This window comes from Crassostrea angulata, chromosome 10 (assembly GCF_025612915.1).
Source record: "Crassostrea angulata isolate pt1a10 chromosome 10, ASM2561291v2, whole genome shotgun sequence".
NCBI lineage: Eukaryota > Metazoa > Mollusca > Bivalvia > Ostreida > Ostreidae > Magallana > Magallana angulata.
Genome location: NC_069120.1, coordinates 29,616,428 through 29,637,081, shown reverse-complemented (window position 1 = coordinate 29,637,081; position 20,654 = coordinate 29,616,428). Strand labels below are relative to the sequence as shown.

The window sequence follows — 20,654 nt, the reverse complement described above, 5'->3', positions numbered from 1 at the left end:
ATCAAACACAAAACGTAATTTATGAACTACAGAATGAAAAACAGGAAAACTTAACAACAGATGACGAAATTTTAGGTGAAATGTGTCATTTCTATGAGAATTTATACGATACAAAAAATGTAAACGACGTAGACATTGAAAATTATTTATAAACTAGTAATATTAAAACGCTTTCTACTACAGCTAAAGACAATTGTGATAAATTTCCAACCTTAGATGAATGTGAAGATACAGTAATGAGTATGAAAAGTAATAAAGCTCCCGGGCTTGATGGATTGCCAGCAGAATTCTATCAATGTTTTTGGGATCAACTATCTTCACTTTTTTTTAATATGTTGAAAGAAATTTTCCAGTTAAATGAAATGTCTTTCTCTCAACGCCTAGCAGTAATCTCTCTTATCCACAAAAAAGGTGAAAAATATCTATTGAAAAATTACAGACCTATCAGCTTGACTAACACGGATTATAAAATCATTGCGTTTATATTTGCACGCAGATTGCAAAAAGTGATAGATGAATATATAAGTAATGAGCAAACAGCGTATAAAAGGGAAGATTTATAGGTACAAATGCTAGACTAATTCTAGACATTTTTGAATATTGCGAAAACAATAATCAAGAAGGGCTACTCCTCTTTTTAGATTTTGAAAAGGCTTTCTATTCTGTTGAATGGAATTTTTTATTCAAAACGTTAGAGACTTTTAATTTCGGAACTAATTTTATTCACTGGATTAAAATTTTATATAAAAACCCAATATTTCGATTAAAAAATAATGGATGGATTTCAAGAACATGTCAAATGCATAGAGGAATTCGACAAGGCTGTCCTATTTCAGCATTATTATATCTTTTCGTCGCTGAAATCTTATCCGATAAAATAAAAAATAATGGGTTAATAAACGGATTTACAGTTAAAAACTCAGAAAAAGAAATTAAAAACATCCAACATGCAGATGATATGACATTATCACTGAAGAATATGGATTCTCTCAAACAAGCCATTAAAACCATTGACATCTTTTGCAAACTCGCGGGATCAAAAATAAATTTATCTAAAACAGAATGCATCCTTCTTGGCACTCTTAAAAACCAATATAACAATGTTGAAGGAATACATGTAACGAACCAATCAGTGAAATGCTTAGGTATACACATTGGTCATGATAAGATTGAGTGTTACAATAAAAACTGGATGAAAATATATCATGAAATGGAAACGTTATTTGAATCTTGGAAAAAAAGAAAACTAACAATATTTGGAAAATGCACAATAATAAACACATTAGCAATCTCTAAACTTATATATGTAGCTAGCATTTTGGAAATACCCGACAATGATTTCATAAAAAATGTTAAAAGGCTTATATTTAATTTCATGTGGAATAAAACTGATAGGATCAAAAGAAATACCATCATAGGTGAAGTATATGAGGGAGGAATAGGTCTTGTTGATATAGAATCTAAATTTACGGCCCTAAAAGCTATGTGGATTCCACGTTTACTTAGTACAGAACACAATATTAAATATTTTTTAAGAGTTTCTGTAAGGATACAAAAATTGATATTGAATATCTGATGAAAACAAATGAGACGGTTGCCAAAGACTATGGTATAATAAACAACTTCCCAGAGTTCTACAAGCAAGCTTTTGTATGCTATAATTTATGTAAAGATGATACCCAAACCAAAATACCTGCCTTTTCTACCGAAGCTTTTTTATTACAACCTATTTGGTCAAATAAAATATTCAATTTTAAAGGTAAGACAATCTGCTTTGAAAATTGGATTAAAAGCGGAATTCTATATGTAAAAGATATTTTTGAAGAGAATGGAACTTTAAAAAGTTCGTCGGATATATTCGATACATTACGCAAAAGAACAAACTGGTTATGTGAATACAAAATAATAAAACAAATTACCAAATTTGAACTCAAATACGATTTTTCAAAAATTCCATACTTACAAACAAAACAAATACAAATAATATCCGATCAACACAACACCAAAACACCAATACATTACGCAAAAGAACAAACTGGTTATGTGAATACAAAATAATAAAACAAATTACCAAATTTGAACTCAAATACGATTTTTCAAAAATTCCATACTTACAAACAAAACAAATACAAATAATATCCGATCAACACAACACCAAAACTTTTTATTCAAGATTAATAAAACGTAAATTTCAAGCACCTTGTACACAATCTAAATTAGAAAAAGAATTTAAGTTGGAAAACAAAAATGTATGGAAATCAATATATACACAGAAAATTAAAAATACCAAAGACAAAGCCTTAGCTGAGTTTAATTACAAACTACTGAACAATCTGTTATGTAACAATCTTTTAGTGAGCAAATGGAATAAAAATATCACTGCTAAATGCAAACAATGTAACGAAATTGAAAATTCAAAACATCTTATTTTTGATTGTGTTAATGTAGTAAAAATTTGGAAAGTGGCCAGCGAGTGCTTAAATTTTGATATTAATTGGAAGCATATTGTTTTGGGGTTCTACCTGGAAGAAACACAAGTCACCAAATTATATAATTATTTTTTGTCATTTATTGCATATAGAATATACAAATGTAAAATGTATTGTAGACTTGAAAATTTACCCGAATCAATTTTATTGATAAAAAACTCATTCAAAGAGTATATTACGACACACTGTGCAGTTCTGAAAATGCTAAAAAATACAAAAGAAAATGAGCTTTTTCAACTGTTGATATCTAAACTTTGATATTTGTTATTCTTTTCAAAACAATAATATACCCGATACACATAGGGACTGTCTATGTGTATTAGCGCTTTACCCGGGGACGTAGTGATGGACTGTATGCATATGTATGTGTTATGTCCACCGGGTAAGCCAGGGGTTCAACTTATTTTTACTACGTATACCAATGAATGTAACATTTCAATATATACATGTATGATTATGTTTTCGGACGATACATTGTATGTTAGTATGTATGTTTTATTATATTTATCACTGTGTGCATAATAATGAATAATGATTTCAATTGAAATTCATATATATGTATAAGCTATCTTTGACCACAATCTTGTAAATTGTTTTATATAAAATCAATAAAAGAATTTGAAAAAAAAAAAAAAAAAAAAAAAAAAAAAAGATTGTTAAAACCGACGGTACAGCCTTGGCATCACAGGAAAAAACGGGGATCATTAATCTGCCACTGCAAACTATGTGGTCTCAGATAGACACTTATATGAACGGAAAACTTGTGTCCCTCAATACTAGCTACTATGCTTGGGAAGCCTACCTAAAACTTCTCCTTTCGAGCGGTAGTGATGTCTCTCAATCCCAGTTACAGTCTCAGCTTTACTATCCAGACGACGACGACATGGACAATCCGGACGCATACGGAGGCACCAATGGGGGCCTTAACAACCGCTATGCATTTACTCAAAACAGCCAAATATTCGATTTAGATGGTCCATTGTACGAAGATATATTTAGAATTGATAAATACTTAGTCAATGGGGTGGATTTACACTTGAAACTGTTTAGGAACCCCGCTGCATTTGTCTTGATAAGCAAAGAAGTCTCCCCTAGCTACAAGTTGCAGTTGCTAGACGTGTCCTTTAAAGCATGCATGATTAAGGTGGACAGTGGAATTTTGATCAACCATGCTGAAATCTTGAAAGACAAGACGGCTAAATACCCCCTGACTAGAACCGAAGTAAAAATAAGCACCTGTACTCAAGGTTCTGGATCGTTTATCTGGCAGAACGTTTGGTCTAACACCTTACCGACCAAAGCCGCATTCTGTTTCATATCTCAAAAAGCTGTCAATGGTCATTACGAGAAGAACCCATTCAACTTCCAGAACCTTGTGGAAGAGATTGCACTTTACGTGAACGGGGAAAGCATGCCTACCCGCCCCATGAAAATCGACGTAGGAACTAATCAAAATAACGTCACACTCTTTGTCAATTTATTTGAAGCGGCAGAAAAATGGAACAAAGATGCAGGATTGGAAATAACAAGAAGTCAGTTTGGCAAAGGATATACCATATACACTTTTAGCCTGGCCCCTGGTGACCTAGGTGAAGAGTATATAAACCTGGTGAGACAAGGAAACATTCGACTCGAAGTCAAATTTGCTGCCAATACAACGGAAACCTTGAACTGTCTGGCCTACGCAGAATTTCCGGCCCTCTTGGAAGTGGACCAATCACGGGACATCAAATACACTAAAGTATGAATTCATCCGACATCCTATGCATTGTTAAGGGACATAAACTGCTTAGGAACTTTGTCAGAGGCGTATTTTCACCAGATACCTTACCACAAAGAGTCCACGTTTACCCTTCGGCCTACGTTTGTAATACGGATCCTTCACATCTCCCGGGGACCCACTGGATTGTTATCTGGATAGATGGCTTTCGAAAAGCGGAATTTTTGACAGTTTTGGTCGACTACCTGACCATTACGATGTACGAATCAAAAAAATTTTAAATCATAATTCGGAAAAAATGATTTGTAATGAAATTCCAATTCAGAAAAAAATGCCTTGACATGTGGTTATCATGTACTATTTTATTTACTGATGAAATGTCAAAATTATACAATGAATGACATTGTACATATTCTTAAAATGCAGGATAATCCTGATGTTTTTGTGTATCGAACTATATCTCAACAAATGGACTGCATCTAACCTTTGTACTTACCATATATATGAATACGCTTTGTGAATAAAAATTGATGTAATTTTTTTTTATTCTATAACAATAAAATCAGTCTTAACTGAGGAATTAATGAACATGGAAGCTTGGTGGAAAGAGAGATCACTTTTACCCTTTCATTCACCCGCCACAGCTATGATCGTGGGACCCACTATGAGTGGTAAAACTTCTCTTATTTACGAAATATTAAAACATGCCGATGGTATGTTTCAAATGCCACCCGAGCGAATAGTAATTGCATATACCGAATATCAACCTTTGTTCGAAGAAATGGAGAAAAACATCGATAGATTGGTTTTACATCAAGGGCTACCTTCTAAGGAACAGATCGAAGATTGGAGCGAGGGTGTACAACACATTGTTTTGGTGCTAGACGATATGATGATGCAAGTTGCCAAGAGCGAGGAATCTCTCAATTTATTTTGCGTGACGGCACACCATCGTCGAATCAGTGTGTTCATGTTGGCCCAGAATCTATACATGCCCGGAAAGTTTGCCAGAACTATATCTTTAAATTGTCATTATGTCATTCTTTTTCGTAATGTACGCGATTCTAGACAGGTGCTTACTTTTGGATCTCAAGTATTTCCTTTAAAGTTAAAATATTTCAAGGAGGCTTACGACAAGGCCACATCCAGACCGTTTGGATATCTAGTTGTGGACATGAGTCCCAGTACTGACGACAGTTATAGATTGCGCACGCGCATCTTACCTAACGAAGATACCATTGTCTATCTACCCAAATAAAATCCTTTTCTTTCTTATTTTTCACTATTTTATTTTTATGAACCGAACAGTTAAAACGCATCTGTCCTTTCTGGATCTGTTATACACTACGAGCACGAAACAGCGACGAGCACTGTTGTCGACCATGACACCATTTCAAATGCAGATTTTGTGCGAGGTGATGTTTAATGTTTACAAGGGGACCATTCCGGTCTCTAAGCAGTACATAGAAACTCTGTATCCATACAAAAATGTCATAAGTACCCTTGTGAGCAGAACAGTGAACAAGTCTCAACGTAAAAAGCTTTTGTTAAAGCATCAGAGCATCATACCTCGTCTGATCAAACCTGCACTACATCTTTTTCAAAATGGCTCAAGAACTAATACTCGTTCCAAAAGAAAAATACCAAAAACTGATTCAACGGGAGGATCATCCCCCGAAGAGTATGGAGACAATCTTGGAGACGGAGAAGGACGCACTCACTGACAAAGATATTCCCACTCAGATGCACGTTCTCGAAATCTTGGAACACTTTATTCTAATTAAATATCAAAATAAAGCCAAAGGATTTCTTAAATTCTTATCTCAGTACGGCGGTGACGTATTGTCTTGGAAAGACAATGGAAATTTGATTTACAAAGACGGCGTCATCGAAGGCTCGCATATCACCGATTTGCTGAAAGATGCGCTGACCCCTTATTCAAAAGGAACTCCTACCGGATATAGACAATTTTATCAAGCATTGATGGACATTCAAACTCCAACATCTTTCATCCACAATAAGGAAATGATGAAACGTTCCGAAGAACAGAGCGGTAGTGGATATGTGGTTAAAAAACAAACAAACGGAGCGCCTCCTAACTATCAACCTCCAAAGAAAAAAACAGTGACTAAAACAAACATAAAGTGGCTCAAGTTTTAACAAAGCGTGTACATTAAAAGTTGATAAACCAGACCAATATATTTATCTATTTTCATGTTCTACAACCTAATATATGAAATGTGTATGAAAATAATTCATTACTGAAAGAAAAGAATAACACTTATAAATTTTACTTTTTCTTTATTAAAGGCCAATGTAGAAAGAAACTAGTGTGAAAAAAAAATCATCGTTTATATATACAATTCCAAAAACGCCATTTGAAACAATAAAATATACATGTTTTTATGTCATTAATGATATTTCAAGCAAAATATTTATATGAAAACTTTAAAAACTAATGAAAAGATGACTTTTTATTTAAAAAAAACAACAAAAATACATTATTATACATCTGTAAGATAAAGATAACTTTATGTTTTCAATACACTTGAGTAAAAAAAACTAAAGACATTAAATATAGTTTATTTTAAAAATCTTTCAACTGAAATTTGTTGAATGTATTTATCAAAATTTTTTTTTTTAGTTCATAGAAAATTTTCCATAATGTAGAGACTTATTTTGATCTTTTTACTTACTTAAAAGTATTTTTATGTCATTAATGATATTTCAAGCAAAGTATTTATATGAAACCTATAAAAAGTAATGAAAAAAGATGATTTTGTATTTTAAAAAACAACAACAAAAATACTTTTCTTAACCAAAAAATATCTATGCACCTATTATACCGTCACATTATTGTAAACCCTCCAAAAACTTTCTTATAAATAATTTTTTAGCAAAATGTATATCGTTAAATAATTGTTCTTAATTATTTTTTTAATCTATCAAAGTAAAAGGTTACACTTTTATATCGATGTAACAGAAAAACATCTTTTCGAAAAAGTTCGTAATTGTTTAAAAATATTTTTTAGTCTACACTCACTTTTTATATTCTTCCATCCTCTCTTGAAAAAAAGAGTCAAAGTAAACTTTATATATCAAATCAATACGCGTCAGATTTTACAGTCGAAAAGTTTCACTAAAATAAACATTTTTTTTTTATCTAAGTTCAGTTGACCTTTAATAACTTTATTTAATATCGGTAAAAAAAAAATTATTTTTCTGTTGAACTCTTTTCCTAAAACGGGCTCTATCAATGGCATAATTCATCCATTCACCTTTCCTATCTTCGTGTTTCATATCAGGCGCTCACTGGGTCATAACTCTACGTTTTAATAAAATTTCGTTCGTTCCCCAGCTGTCAGCAAAATCGTAACCGTTTCGGGTCACTTCTCTAAAATCTTTCTTATTGTCAAACCAACGATTCTCATTCAAGTCAACGTTTTGGGGTGTTTCTCATCCTTTTTTTATTGCATTCTATGCTATCATTTGTACTGCACTTTTTAACAATCCATAATAAAAAGAGGTTACGAAAGTTAAAAAGTGTCTTTTAAATACACACTTCTTTCTTATAACTTAATAAAAATTTTAAAAAGTCAATAAAGATAAATTTATTAAAAAAAAAACTTAAAATAGTTAAATAACAAAGTTCTGGAACACTTGAAGTGTTTTTTGAACACAATGACTATCTGTTTTTTCACATTCTGATAGGCCATCCAGCCTTTCAGATTTCACAACTTAAACATTGCAAAAAGCCCATTTGATTCTGATGATTTTCGCAATCCTCGCAGAACTTTTGATTTAGTCTTAAAGTAGATCTCAAATCTTTTCAACATCAGGAATACGTTTTTTCAAATTCCCACTTCTTGAACGTAATAGAGGATCCATATAGGGCCAGACAAAGGACTGGCGGTGGTGGTGGTGCCACCCTCCTGGGTGCTCTTTTGGGGACTAGTGGTGGCGGTGGGTGCCTTTGGTGGTGCTAGCGGCGGCGGCGGCGGTAGTGTCACCCTCCTGGGTGCCCTTGGTGGGACTGGCGGTGGCGGTAGGTGGGTGCCTTTTGTGGGACTGGCGGCGGCGGCGGTAGTGCCACCCTCTTGGGTCTCCTTAGCGGGAACAATAACATTGACCCGCATATAAAAACTCAGATTTATTTGTAACAGTCAAAATGTTTCATTCACTAATTTAAAAAACCAAACAGTACATCGTCTAAGTTCACTTGCCCTTTGATAACTTTATTATCTTATTCATAATCGGTAACAATATCATTTCTGTCTGTTGAATTCTTCTCCTAAAATGAGCTCTATCGATGGCATATTTCATCCATTCACCTTTCCTATCTTCGTATGGAACTAACAGAGTGTGGATCTTATTGTCAAACTGAACTTTTTTCATTGATAACTTTGTCTGTCTTGCATTCATCGTGTTTCATATCAGGCGCTCACTGGGGCATAACTCTACGTTTTAATAAAATATTTTTAGTTCCCCAGCTGTCAGCAAAATCGTAGCCGTTTCGGGTCACTTCTCTAAAATCTTTAATACAAACTTTCTTATTGTCAAACCAACGACTCTCATTCAATGTCCACGTTTTGGGATTTTTCTCATCTTTTTTCAATGCACTCCAAAACACTCTATAAATTTACTGTTCTAAAAAGTACCCCTCTATATGGCCTCAATAGTAACTTCGTCACCACCTCTATATTCAATCCTCCAATGAAAACACGACCTCTATATTGCTACCTTTTCTAAAAATAGTATTGAAAAATCACCTCTATAATACAACCTCTCTAAAACAGCCAATCTGAAACGACCTCTATAAATGCACTGTTCTAAAAAAACCCTTAGGAGACCCTAATAATTACGTCATCACCTATACCTCCACCTCTATAAGGTACTATATGCTGCTGCTCTCGAAAAATCTATATCAACTTCTGAATCATTTATGGTGTAATAATATAACATAGGAGCCCTCATAATATTTCTTAGACAAAAGGTTTAATTTTGTATTGATTAAACATTGGAGGAGAGTGAGTACCTGTCCTAACAAAAAAATTCCACATCTGCTTTGTAACAATCAATATCAGGTAAAATTTAAGGTTATGTGTATGTCTGGGATTTTTTTTATTACCGGTAGTTGTTTTTCAATACGTTTTGCTATAAAATTGGATTAATTGGTGGGTCAAAAAAAGATAACAGACATATTTTTGCATTAATTTATAAATGTAACAGCAATACCACCACCCACTCCTATCCCACACCTAACAAGAGGCCAATAGGCCTAGATGTGGGCGGTTTACTTAACCATAGCCCTTAGATGGTCCATTCTAAAATGATTCATGCGCATGCGCTTTGTATCCTAGCTCTCGAAAAATCTTTATCAACTTCTGTATAATTTATAGTGTGACAATATAGCATAGGAGCCCTCATAATATATTTAACACAAAAGGTTTAATTTTGTATTGATTAAACATTGGAGGAGAGTGAGTACCTGTCCTAACAAAAAAAAAATCCACATCTGCTTTGTAACAATCAATATCAGGTAAAATTTAAGGTTATGTGTATGTCTGGGATTTTTTTTATTACCGGTAGTTGTTTTTCAATACTTTTTGCTATAAAATTGGATTAATTGGTGGGTCAAAAAAAGATAACAGACATAGTTTTGCATAAATTTATAAATGTAACAGCAATACCACCACCCACTCCTATATCCCACACCCAACAAGAGGCCAATAGGCCTTGATGTCGGCGGTTCACCTAACCATAGCCCTTAGATGGACCTGTTGTAGAGTCCCACATTTGCATTTTGACATTTTATTTTGTAGTATTACAGTGGTTTAGGACACCTTGTGATATTAATGTGGATACTATAATCAAAATACCTTCACCAACCATTTTAAAAAATTTAAATTTTACAATATCTGACCATAAAAAAATGTTTTAAATTTAAACTTTTAAAGTCTCGGCAGGATTCAAACTCATGAATTCAAGATTCGTAGGTGATGCTCTAACCCATTGTGCTACACCGTTAGGTAACAATTCTGGGAAAGAAAAGTTTATCAAATTATGCTTGATTCTATTGTTTATTTCGATCAGAAGTACCTCAACGTCACAATATGGAAGTTTCCCATACCACCTTAAACCCTAAACCGAGACTTCTCTGTTAGGCTAAATAAAATTAATTTTTAGATTCTCATCCCTGTTGTCTTTCTGAAAGTGCCCCGCCTCAATGTTTTTAGCTCACCTGAGCAGAAGTAAGGGTATCGTGAATGGCAAGCGTATTTTACTCATTATACATGTATGTATTTCAAATTAACAACTGTTAAGCATATCAAAAATCAAGTTGGATATTTAATTAGGCAAACAATAACGACCACCTAGTTCTCCGCGGACATGCGCAATGAGGTCGGTTTGCTCTTCCTTCATCAATATTCATGAAAAGGTATATTTTCCTGGCAGGAAAATAAACAATTAAAAATCTATATCTTTGTAACGAGATGGAATTCACCCTTGTAATTTACAGATTAAGGATAACTTTTATAAGTAGACAAACACATGCGTTTTCACTGTCTTTCAAAATGGACGCAAATTATAGCGTGTATAGCTTTAAACAAATTCAACCAAATTTGGCTCAAAGCATTCATATCGAAAGATGAATATAAATTGCAGAAATGAAAGAAAAATTTTCATTGAAAGCGGAGAAAACCTCAAAACTGTAAAAAAAAAAAAAAAAAAAGGGGGGGGGGGGCATTTTAAAAAATCTTCTTCTCAAGAACTACTGAGACAAATTCAACGTAATTTAGCATGAACAATTCTTATGGGAAGGAAAATATAAATTGCAAAAATTAAGTGCTAATTCTGTTTCAAATCTGAGTTATTACGAAAATAATGATAAAGGAAAGGCGTGTTTCAATCAGTTTAATAGATTCGGGTTCGGAATCCGGTAAAATGGGTAGGCAAGATTTGGCCTGGGCAAAACAAAAGATTGGCAGTTATTAATCTGCCAATCTCATTAAAATGTCAGGACATTTGATGGACCAGTATATTTGTATTCGCTGTAAATATTGCTGCAAAATAATGCGTATTTGGAATTGACGATTGCCGATCTGCCTCGGCTTTTATTTTGCCACGGCCCGGGTTTGCATACCCATTTTACCAAGACTCGTATTCCATAATTCTAAAACGAGGTTCTTTGTTTGAAGCAGCCATGACATTATACGAAAAAGGGTCGATCTGACTATGATGAATTTGCTTGTTGTGCAACAGTTCGCGTATGAAGAGAAATTTTTGAAACATGCAAAATATATTGGTGCCGATTTTGTGAAGTAAATTGAGGCTAAATATTTCAGATTTGCATTGACAGTTTTCACACATGACGTTGGTGTTAGCTTGTTCTGATTTTCGTTTCGTTTTCATTATTTATGCTTTGTAACCTAGCTGGGAACTATCGTCTGTATTTCGTGATTTTTACGTATCAAATCAAACAGAGACTTCGGTAAATCAAACAGCTAACTGTTTATCTGCGCACATTAAGCAACATCTGATATATTAAGAAAGAACTAAAATGCAATTCATTCAGGCTATCGGTAATTCGGTATCATTTTTGCGTTATGGTAGAATAATGCAATATGTTTTGTTGAGATGCTCGGCATTTTCTCGAGTTTATTCAGTTTAGATAGTTTAATATCGCTGACGGAAATATGTAGGTATATACATGTATATGATTTATTTTGAAAAATAAATTGTGTTCTTTATTTGTTATAGTGCATCTTTCTTGTGTTTAATTGTTTACAATTTCTATTTACTTACCATATTTGAGTGTTAAGCTTCGAATTATAAGCAAGATACAGAGATTTGCTCACAAGTCTATGATTGTACACATATCTGAGGTCATTCATTTTTTTTCATTTTAAATGCCGAATAGGAAATACCAAGTTAAAAATCTTAAGCTGCATGAATGTAATGAAAACTCATGTGAACAAAATATGACTCAAACCTAGCAAAATTTTGAGCTCATCTTGCTTATAATTCTACGATTGACACTGAAATTTTGGTTGATCATTAGAAATTCTACATGAGTAAGAGTATGTTAAATACTTATACACAAAAAAATAAAGAATGATATGCTGTATATAACTACTCTCTGGGGCCCCCTCTTTATACAGTTAATAATGTGAAATGTGAGTAAATAAAAACGACATCGTTAAAACAGTTTCCATAATTCTGACACATTTCTGTTGCGGGGATAAAAGAATTATCGCTATTCCTATGAAAATATTACAGCGCAAAATTATCCTGGTTTGTAGCCATTTGTTATTTTTGAATAAAAATGAAAATAATGGGTGGGCCATAGTAAATTAGAGTGATGTGCCTGTCAATACGGTAACATTGATTTTTATAGCTCTTTAACATGTCACGTGACAACATTTTTCATTCCAGTGTATTCATCAATCAAGTGTGAGTAAAATTATAAAAGTCACGAGTTTACGCGAGAACGAAAATACAGGGAATTAGAAGTTATATAACAGTGTACCCCTACCAAATATTTAGTTCTATATCTTGCGTAGGATTTTCTTTTTCTGTGTAAAAACAATATTTAATGAAGGTACAATGTCAAAGATTACGTGTATGCAAAAATAAGTGTAAAATTCGAATACTTTGCAATATTTATTTTTTTGTTATTCTACCGAGGGTCATATGGCACAATATCTTTTGAACGCCCATTGTTGCTCAGGTGAGCGATGTGGCCCCATGGGCCTCTTGTTTATTATATCCGCACTTTCTAAAGAATATTGTTGTTACCCTGTTCCGTCCGTCCGTCCGTCTGTCACGTTTTACTTTCTCAAACTGCTCTTACATCTTATAAACCAGCAAACTGAACTCTTGGAGTTTGATTTGGGGTATCATTTTGTTTTGTAAAAATTCCCTGTTAGTCCTGGGGGTCAAATAATTGGTAAAAAATAACGTTTTTCACAAAAAACCTTCTTCCTCGAACTCCTCCTACATTTTCAACAGTAGACAATCATCTTTTGGAATATGTTTTAGAGTATCCTATAGATGCGCAATAAGGTTTAGGAATTTTCAATTTTGCCCTGGGGGTCATTAAATGGCTGAAAAATGACGTTTTTTCAACAAGAAAAAACTGCACGGTTTCAAAAACGTCATTTTTTTTGGCAGTAGCCAAATGATCTAGAATATGATTAGGGGTGTCATATTGAGGTGTGATCAGGTTCCCCAATTTTTATTTTTTATTAAGGGGATCAGTGGGCAACAAAAAATGACATTTTTTGCAAAAAAAAGTATGGTTCCCAGAACTCCTCTTACAACTTTTGAAGTAGCTATGTCATCTCTTGGGATATAATTGGGGCTGTCCTATAGATGTGCAATAAGGTTTTAAACATGTAAATTTCATCCAGGGAGTCAAAGAGTAGCAGAAAATTGACATTTATCACTAAAAAAAACATAGATCCAAGAGCTTCTTTTATAATTTAATGGATAGACACATCATTTCTTGGGATATGATAGGAACTGTTCCATAGATGTGCATTACGGTTTAAAAAAATTAAAGTTAACCCTGAGGCCCATTACCTACATACCTTTTGATGTCCTTTAAGGATCAAGAATATATATGGTTAAGGGTGGGGATCTCAACTGTTTTGGAGATATTCGTATACTTCCTGTTTGAGGGAGCTAGGTAATGACCACCCCCGCGGGTCCATGACCTACATACCGTTTAATGCCGGACCACCCATAGGGCCCATGACCTACATAACATTTGATGCCCCTTGACATCAGAAACCTGAATATATATGGTTTAGGGGTCATGATTATAACAGTTTCTGAGATATATGGTAATTTCAAATTCCTGGGGGGGTTGGGATGACCCCAGGGTTCAGATCTAATAAACCCTATATATTGCCAGTAACAGTCAATATATGATTATGAAAACCCTATATTATTATCTTTGTCCGTTTTCAAGTTACCATTTACAATAGAATCTACGATTCTTATATTCCTACAAGGTTCAATGTTACACCCCACACCCTTTTGACACCCCCCACCCCCCGAAAAGTGGTTGTCTAACCCAAAATAAGAAAAATCAAACCAGGGTGCACAACTAGATATGCAGGCCTATCATATCCTAGAGTTTTGTACAATTCTGTTCAGCCATCTCTGAGAAACAAGTTCAGAGCGGGAAGGCACAAAAAGAAGACAAAGAATAATAATACATGTATTAATTAAGAACCGTACAAAAACAATAAGTCTCCAAATTTCATTCGGGAGACTTAATAATAAAGATTAAATAGAGAGAGGATCATCAAACATCAATAATTTAAAGATAATTGACAATTTTTGATTCTAAGGGGGTCAGGATGATCCCTTTGGGTCATAATTATTAACTTACATGCCATAATGATTTGACGTGCCATGACCTAAGGAAGAAATAATATCTTTGGATTAAGGTGGGGATCTCAATGGTTTTTATGATATTTGATAATTTCAGGAAGAGCACTTGGGATCATGACCTACATATACAATCTGAAATATCTTGAACAAAGAAACATGTTACATATGTACATGATATATGATTCAATTTAAGAACCCAGATATAGATCAATCATCTATGTTTTGTAATACTTCCTATGTATATACATGTATTAGTTTGTGTTTTGTTCTATACTATTCATGTTCATGACTGTAGTATGGCTTAGTCTTATTTTAAATTACATTAAAAAATTGTCAAATATATGACTTGGAACCCCCACCCCTAAACAAACTCAAATATAAACTGTTCTCCCCCCCCCCCTAAATTGTCGAATGATCTATTAAAATCAAAATATAATTTGGGTGTCTGAAAACTTTTATAAACAGGTAAAAAATGTTATTCTTAAAAAAAATTACATTACACCTTGCATAATTGACAAATGATCTATTGAGATATGATCAGAGGTCATATTTCTACATTGGGATCAATAACTAGTATTCATTGACAAGTTAAAATTAATAATAATAAATGATTCAAATTATAAATGTTTATATTCCACATTCACCCCCCCCCCCAATCTAACCTGGTTCTAAAGATTCAGTCTTCTTTATACATTCTTACATGTGTACAGTAGCACATTTTAAATCATTTAGAACTTGATTGCTTTTTCTCTCCTGATGCACATTAACATTTTGGAAATTGCTTAATTCAATTTTTAAGATTTATAAAAACAAAATGTTATATGCATGTGTATTCGCCTATTTGGGGCAATTGTAAAGTCTCCTAAACAAAGCAGTGACATCATTAGGCTAGGAATTACCCACATATGGATCAAACACTACTGTAACATATGAATAAGATAAAATACATTATCATTTCTAGTTCTAGAATGTCAGGGTGTCTCCAAGGGGGCATAATCTACCGGTACATACACTTTTACGCGCAATGACACAAAGAGCAAGAATAAATTATATAGTTAGGGATGAGGATCTCAGATCTCAGAAGTTAACAAAATATACAGTATATCATCATTTCCTATTTCATAAAGGTGGGTGGGTGGGTGGGTGGGGGGGGTTTAAAGACAACACCTGGGGGTCATTAATGTACTTTACACCATTTGATGCATCATAATGACATTAGAAGATATTTTGTATTTTCCTGTTTCGTGGGGTCAGAGTAGTCCCATAAGGTCATGACCTACATTGTATTTGATGCATTATAATACATTAAGAATGAAATACTCTTTCCTTCCTATTATAACTCGATCGATCATATAAAAATGATAAGTGTCTACACTTCCTTACATGTAATACACAAATTCAATAAGAAATTGTTTATACAGGGTCAATATGGGGTCAACTCAATAGTGCAAGTCTGACAAATGTAAAAAATTACTTTTGAAACTAAAATGACAGAAACTTTACAAATGTGATAGGATAGGTAACGATGATAAGCTTATCTAAATATTAAAAGATGATGATACAGTATGCTGTCAAAGGGAGATCACATTTAGAAAGTAGAACTTATGTATGCAGCTGGCATCTCATTATATTGTGCTACTGCTACTACATGTATTACTAGCTGCAATAATGTATCCCTCTCTGATGTTTTCTCTGATGTTTACTGTAGCCCTCTTCCCCCCCCCCCCCCCAAAAAAAAATCGGGAGAGGGCTACATTATTGCAGCTACATGTATTACCTGTATGCTTACCTAAATTGGTCAACATCATAATGATAATCCACTTAAAACACAATAATGAATTCCTATAGCTGATCTTAACTACCCTTACCAAAATATTGACCTTCTGGCAACACATTCTGGCATTATTGCAGCAATACTGCAGCAACATTCTGGCAATACATTGCGGCAATGTTGCTGCAGTAGCGTTTTTCGTATGCAAATGAGATTGCGGCATTATTGCCAGAAAGATGTTGCCAGAAAGATGTTGCCGCAAAAGTTTTGCTGCAACATATTGTTGCGACAACACCTTTCTGGCAATACATTGCGGCAATGTTGCTGCAGTAGCGTTTTTCGTATGCAAATGAGATTGCCAGAAAGATGTTGCCGCAAAAGTTTTGCTGCAACATATTGTTGCGACAACGCAATACATTTGCATAAGAAAAATGACATTGCAAAAATATAGGTTCAATGCATTTTCTGTGCTCTGGCATCAATGGTACAATATATGCAATATTTATAAATAATAAATGTATATACAGTAAAGCAGTCACGTATATTATATTAATCTACAACCAAAATGAAAAAAAATCTTTGCCATTACAGTTTTATTTTTTTTAAGATGCAAAAAGGTTACAACAAGACTATAACATTTCGCATTACATTAAATTTGGACTTTCAAAAATAAAAAACAGTTTGTGATTACACAATATTACAGAAGTAAAAAAATTATATTATTCAATGTAACATGCACAAAATAAGTATTGAATTAAAAATATAATGTATACTTTAATAATATTAGAGACCTGAAACTGGAATTTCAACATGCTTATAAAGGACACCAGTTAAAATTAATAATCTTTAAATTTAACACATACATGTAAACACAAATATGATGAACAAATCATGATGAAACTTGACTAAAAGTACACAACCAATCAGTGACAATTTATTGCTGCAGAATAACAAGTATTGTAGTTTGATTGACACAACGCGCACAGACGGATTGACACAACGCGCACAGACGGATATGGACAAAAGTTCACTGTTTACCGTAAGCAAAGCTCAAACCACATAGTTCATAAGTCCTGCACAACCACTTGCTGTATTACGACTGATCAAGGCATTCGTCCTAGGCATTCCAAATGTCCTTTTTTTTGACAGCCTTCTGATTTCACACATAAAAAATCACAAAAACAGCTATCAGAATATCACAACAATATCCACATTGGAATTTAGCACTGTTGTGTATATGTTCCTCTCCATAATCTTAAACAAATTACGTCATCATTCTTTTTTTGGTTGCCAGTTACACCATTCATTTATAGGCCGGGGCCAAGGTATAAATAGCAACCAATCACAAAATGAATGGGAAATTCAATTTTCTTTGCAGCTTTCAGTTCAGAGAAAATATTTTCAAATTAATAGCAATATTCATTAATAAAAAAATATAATTTTTGGTGTGGAAGAAGCTACCAAGACAGCTATCAATTGACGTCAAAATTTTTACAAACAAAAAATTATTAAAAGAGTATTCATAGATGACTACATCAACTATCTCAATGGTCTTATCGAATCATTCTATGGTCACCCATCTCCTAAAAACATTAAAAACGTCGTTTCTGTACCCACTCCTAAAACCCATCCCTTACCAGAGAGGGTCAAACCAGTCCCTCCAGTATTTACTGCTGGTCAATACAGCAGGGAGGATGTCTCCAAACTACTGGGTAGTGTTAGTGATCTTGACAATAAACCAGAGAACAGAGAGAAGGTCGCCTTTAGAGAGTTGAAACTTACAGAAAAACAGAGGAAACAAGACAAGGGGACATCTGACGAGAAACAAACACTGTCTCTTGCTTCCTCTGTCACCAAGCTCAGGGAATTCAGAGTACCAGGTGTCGACAATATATGTCATATAACGGTTGATATGTCGGGCAAATTCTGGGTGAGTGATAGTAGAGGAATGCTCATCCATATAGATCTACAGGGGAGTCCACTTCTGTTCGCGGAGATGAAAACCAGTGGCAGTTATGAAGGTTTCCACACCACTACACGGGACGGGGAGATGATTTATACGGAAGTAAATGACAAAGTCGTCAAGAGGATAGCAGTGGATAACACAATTACTGAATTCACCAACACGGGATACTGGACACCGCTTGGCATACACTCCTCCCACATCAACGGGGACATACTGGTGGAGATGGTTAAGAAGGGAGTAGGGGCAAAAGTCACTAGTCACTAGATACACCAAGACAGGGAAAGCAATACAGAACATAGAGAAGAGCTTAGGAGGCAAGGACCTTTACAAATATCCACACTTTGTCACAGAAAACATCAATGGTGATATCTGTACATCAGACTTTGACCAGAAAGCTGTAGTGGTGGTGAATGAATCGGGACAAAACAGGTTCTCCTACTTGGGTCAAGACAACCTTAGTCCCTATGCCATATGTACTGATCTCCTCGGTCACATCCTGGTATGTGATGGTTACAGTCTAACGGTTCTTGTACTAGACAAGGACTGTCGGCTTTTGTCTGTATCAGGGGATAAGCTCTACTGTAATGTTGCAGTATGTGTAGATAAAGAGAGCAATCTCCTTGTTGGGCAAGGGAACAACCTTGTGTCTGTATTCAAGTATCTAGAGTGAAAATATACGATCATGGTATATATATATATACGTCAATAACAAAATGCTTTCGTTGGTGTTTCATACATTCATACAGGTATGAAGGTAGCTCACATTGCAGAAAGATATATAATCCACAACAGCCATTTTTTATATACATGAATGTTGTCATGGTAACTACAGTCTAATAGTCAGAGGGCAGTCCGTGCAAGTCCGTGAAGTTCGTGCTCAGCCTTTCAATGTAGCTTTACAGTTTCGATCGATCAAGAAATAATCCACGCAATTTGATGCTAGAAGTACCATTTAGACATAATTAATGAACGATATTAGAATTTATTTATTTAGACTAAGTTACACATTTTATTAGCTAAAATGCATTTCAAATTAGTTTTAAATTTTAAGAAGGAAAACGTACATTCATATTCAGGGACTGATCGTGTTACTGGATCGTGTAGATTTCAGTGAATCTTGTCAGTATCCAAATGAACTATGGAATCGATTTTCCTAACAGATGAAAAAATACCTACCAGTAGTTGATGTAAATAGATGTATTATAGATAAGTTTGGAAATAAAATACAGTATCTAAATCATCTCATTTTTCAATTTTTAAAAACGAGTTCCAAAAACTCGCAAACAAACGAGTAACCTTTGGACCACATCGCTCACTTGAGCGACAATGACCAATCGTAACCCACTCCGCTTTACACTGTGGAAATACTATACATATATCGCATTTTATGGACATGGCCTGTTGCAAATCAAATTTTACCGTTTCAAACGGACCCGTTTGTCAATTTTTCTGTAGATGTGCAAATTGGTCTTCGTGCGTTATACGTCATGATCGTCCCGTCAACAATCATACACTTGTATAGAAAACTACAAGGCCAGTTGTTACCATTTTCGGTTCCAAGCATCTCTTGGAAAAGAGGAATCTCTAAATTGTGAAAACTATGATCTTACCACCCCGGCACCTCATGGGCGGGGCATAATATGCAAAAAAAGGTGCAAAATTTTAAAGATCTTCTTTGCACTGGCATGATATCGATGTGAAGCCTTATACCAAAATTGTGAAGTACTTGGGCCCCGAGTCAAGGGTTCAGACCCTAGGGCGGGGCCAATATTGCCTATGGTCAACTTGTATTAATTCATAATATCTACCGACTTTATGCACAGAATTCTATACATTCATTTCTTGATGCATGTTTCCTGAATTTATGCCAAATTAGTGGTTACAGACTCCTTTTTATAAAACCATTACCTAGGTTTTAAAAAATTATTAAAATTTAAAATAAATATCTATTTATAGTAAAACAAATTTTCCTTTCCAATACGGTGTGGGCTAAATAATGGGAAAAAGGCACTTTACCTTTATAGATAAGCAAGAGGCCCATTACCCCACATTGCTCACCTGAACAACAGTTCCTTGTATTAAAATGATATTAGTATTTTTTTTTTAAATTACCAATATATTTCTATGCAAAACTGAAAGCACCCCTTGGGGTCCCAGTATTCGTCTGGGGGTCACAATTTTAACAATTAGAATCTACATCATCTTCGGATACTTACTTTGAATTTCACAAATTGTAGCAATGTAGTTCTTGAAAAGAAGATTTTTAACAATTTCCCCTCTATATTATAAATTAAACTTTTAACC

At 34.2% G+C, this 20,654-nt stretch overlaps 1 protein-coding gene and 1 pseudogene across 1 annotated transcript; both read left to right on the top strand.

Annotated features, from left to right (window-relative positions):
- The first annotated feature begins 3,213 nt into the window (after window positions 1-3,213).
- LOC128165926 (uncharacterized protein F54H12.2-like) lies at window positions 3,214-4,236 on the top strand. Its single transcript, XM_052830863.1, has one exon. The coding sequence runs from the start codon at window positions 3,214-3,216 to the stop codon at window positions 4,234-4,236; it is 1,023 nt and encodes a 340-aa protein (XP_052686823.1).
- A 1,578-nt stretch (window positions 4,237-5,814) lies between these two features.
- On the top strand, window positions 5,815-19,567 carry LOC128165925 (uncharacterized; annotated as a pseudogene).
- The last annotated feature ends 1,087 nt before the right edge of the window (window positions 19,568-20,654 follow it).